A 3,615-nucleotide genomic window follows, 5' to 3' on the forward strand; every position below is an offset into this window, starting at 1 on the left:
ACGTTGAGCACGGCAAGGAGCTGCTGGCGAAGCTGAGGGACGAGATGACCCTCGTCACTGTGAAGGAGTCGGACAAGGGGGGAGGCTGCACCGTCGTCACCGGCGGCAAGAGGTCCGTCGGCGGCGAGTATACCCGCGACGACGTGCTCTCCGCCCTGCTTCTCTTGTGCCACAGCCACGACGAAATTGCCACTAAGGCCCCCAACATACAGCTCCGTTCACACCACAGCCTCTGAGCCTGGGACCGTTGTGATGGTCGGGAGGTTTGTGGCGATTGTGAGAATAAAAATAAAAATAAAAATTACACTATTCTACAAGAATTATCAGAGTATGCTTGAGTTTGTGCAAACACACACACCCTCCCTCATGAGTGCAATGTTCCTGTCCAGCCTGTATAGGGGGGAAGGATAAACAGATGACAAACGTGACCTCCTGTGTCTTTGTGTGTTTTATTGAGTTCAGCACTTTACACAACATTGAAATGAAAAACAGACGACAGTAGAACATCTACACGAAACGCAAACAGCGACACATCTTAAGCTGTTGCGGCGGTGCCACCCGTCGACGTCCGTACGCTGTCGTCCACTGACGAATTGCAGTGGTCCAGCCTACAACAAAGGGCGGGAATGGATATAAAAGGGTGCTGCGTTTTCACAGTGTCTTTATGTATTCTATCGGTGCCTGCCATGGGGTTGTGTCGAGCTTGAGGCATAGCTCTTGAGGTCTACGCCATGGATTACAAGGAGGTGAATGTTCCTGACGTGTACAAGGAGATCGCCCTGGTGGGCCAGGGCACTTACGGCAAGGTGTTCAAGGTGGTGGAGAAGGGTCGCTTGCAAAGGGTGCGTGCCCTGAAGGTGTGCACTTATATCGACGTCACCTCCAGTGCCTTTGACACGGCCGCCCCCCCCTTCGACCTGAACTTCGCCAGAGAGTTGTGCTGCCTTTCAAAGGTGTGCCCCCACCCCAACATCATGGCTTTTCACGAAGCGTTCATGGTCGCCGGCGTCCCGGACCTCGGCGGCAAGCGGTCTGCTTTCACTATGGACTACGTGCCGGTGACTATCCGTAATATGATACTACAACGCAAAGACAACAGGGTGCCGAAGAGCTTCGTAGCCAAGTTCTCCCGCGACGTGGCCTGCGGTCTGGCTCACGTGCACAAGTTGGGTATTATCCACAGGGACTTGACGCCAAGCAATTTGCTCGTCGAAACCGACCTGACGGTCAAGATATCAGATTTCGGCATTTCCAGGCTGGCCAACCACAACATGACCGGCGGGCTTGTCACACTAAACTACAGAGCCCCCGAGCTCCGGAGATACTGCCTGACCTACACGGTGGCCATAGACAACTGGAGCCTGGGCACGATGATAGCCGACGCTGTCGAGGGCCGGGAGATCTTCAGGCCAAGAAAAACAAACTACTCAAACAACGAAGACGCAGAGCTAGCGATGTTCGAAATAGTGCGCAAGGTGGTAGACCTGCCGGGCCACAAGGACTCGGTCTTAGCCCCACACAAGGTGATACCCACCGTAATGAAGGACCCGGTCATCAAGGACGTCGTCTTTGCCCTGCTGCAGCCCGACCCCACGCAGAGGATGACAAGCCAACAGCTGCTCGACCACAGAGGATGGGGCCAACTGGCTAAGATGACGGTTGCCGAGTCGGACTGGGTCCGACTCCTGCACCAGGACCGACTCCTGCACAGGAGTCCGGACGAGTTCAGCCTCCTGGCACGCTCCTAGAGTTTTTGATGTACCCTCCTGTGTATATAATTTCTGCTTTCCCAATCCTTATAACCTTTATAATAAAGATTGTCTCTCTGTGGGAATTGCGTTTACCTCTGTCTATCTGTCTGTGCCCCCCAACCCCATTAGAACAAACACAAACACGCACACGGACACACAGGTGGTTGTTTTCAGGTTCATTGTTTATTACTACCGGTCATAGAGTACAGTCACACAGGACAGAGCCGAGTATGAGCGGCGTAGAGCCGCAAGCCTCCCCCGGTATCGTCAGGTGTACGCTTCCTATGCCGGTGAGCTACCCCACCACAGAGCGCCGACCGAGGCTGGGTCCAGGACGGTCTGGCGGATGAATTTGTCGATGTCTCTCTGAGACCCGGACAGGGTCACTGTCCCCGTTTTCACTGTCGCGGACTCGCTGTGCTTTCTGCCCGAGAGTCTGCAGATGGCCTCCAGCGTTGCCTCCAAGTTGTTGAGCCCGACGGCCTCTGCGTACCTCCGCTTGAGCATCGTGCGGCTCAGAAGGGTAGGGCACATGGAGATGTACATCTCACCCTGCGCCTCCTCGCTGAGCTCAAACATTGTATACTCATGCATGGCCGTCCGCACGGCTACTTCAATTGTCTCGGGATGCCCGTGGCCGGCGTCACCGACCGGCGTCACGGTGATAGTCCGGAATCGATCGATCGTCTTCAGTTGTTGCTTGCTCATCAGCAAGACGTCCGACAGACCACTCGCATCCGCGTCTCCTCCCGCCATGTAGATCAGGTCGGGCGTGAACCGGTACCTGGTCAGGGACAAGGTCGGGTCCCGACCGACCAGATCGCGGGGTCTGGCGAACTGCTCCCTGCCGGCTCTCACAGCGACCTTTAAGGGGCGGCCCTGCGCCACCTCCAACAGGACCTCATTGCTCGCGGACCCAAGCTTGACCCCGGTGTCGAAGTAGACCAGGTGCTGTGACCGCTGGCGAAGGGCCGCAAAGGCCACGAAGATCAGCAGGCTTGATGCCACAGCATACATCTCCTGGAGCTTGAAGTTGTTGTATTCTTTGGCCAGCTCCTTGTACACACCGATGCCATTCTTGAAGACCGCCTTCCCCGTCGTAAGATCAGAGAAGACCTCCGTGTCCGGTATCACCGTGACGTGCGGATAGCGCCTCTGGGCCAGGCAGGCCAGGGTCAGCTCGTCCGCCACCAGCATTGTAAAGGTGCCCGAGGCGGCGCGCTTCTCGATCGCGTCGATGCGCAGCAGGAGCGCCTGAGCCTGCGGCCGTCCCACCGACACCGTGAAGTACAGCAGGTTCTGATGCTGGTGAGGCCATCTCGGCGACGCGGTCGCGTTTGCCCAGCTGCGGGCCGGCCGCGCTGTGTAGCTCGACATAATCGACGTCAAACTGCCGTACGGCATACGTCCGCGTTAATGTCGAGCTACACAGCGCGGCCGGGCCGCAGCAGGGCCAACGCGACGTCGTGTCCAATCGAAGCTCCCGGACCTCGCGGCAGACAAGGTGATATAGCTGACGTATCACAGCTCTGACAAAGCTGTAAGCCTCCGGAACTGCTACCAACCTGTGTACAGTACCTTGTACAATAAACCTCTGTGCAACCCCAGCCCCGTGTGTATGTTTGTAATAATGAGAGAGTGACACAAAGACAGACAAAAAGGCTTGCTGATCTGAATATAATTCTTTATTGTGAGAAAAGACACAGATAGGCAGAAAGGACCATCGCAGGCCAAGAATGAGAGCGGTCACAGGTCGAGATCAGAGGGTTTGAGTACAGATAATTTTACTGCAAACATGAAGATCATAGGCAGACATGAGGACCAAGAACCGGAGGCTTAACTGGGGACTCGGATCGAGTCTGAG

At 55.9% G+C, this 3,615-nt stretch overlaps 1 protein-coding gene across 1 annotated transcript; it reads left to right on the forward strand.

Annotated features, from left to right (window-relative positions):
- Positions 1 to 731: 731 nt before the first annotated feature.
- Positions 732 to 1,748, forward strand: LOC310800782 (cell division control protein 2 homolog 3-like; the record flags this gene model as incomplete). Its single annotated transcript, XM_083664706.1, has 1 exon — positions 732 to 1,748. The coding sequence occupies one exon, from the start codon at positions 732 to 734 to the stop codon at positions 1,746 to 1,748; it is 1,017 nt and encodes a 338-aa protein (XP_083520832.1).
- Between the last annotated feature and the right edge of the window lie 1,867 nt (positions 1,749 to 3,615).

Source organism: Poromitra crassiceps (genome assembly GCF_964638095.1).
Source record: "Poromitra crassiceps genome assembly, contig: HAP1_SCAFFOLD_69, whole genome shotgun sequence".
Lineage (NCBI taxonomy): Eukaryota > Metazoa > Chordata > Actinopteri > Beryciformes > Melamphaidae > Poromitra > Poromitra crassiceps.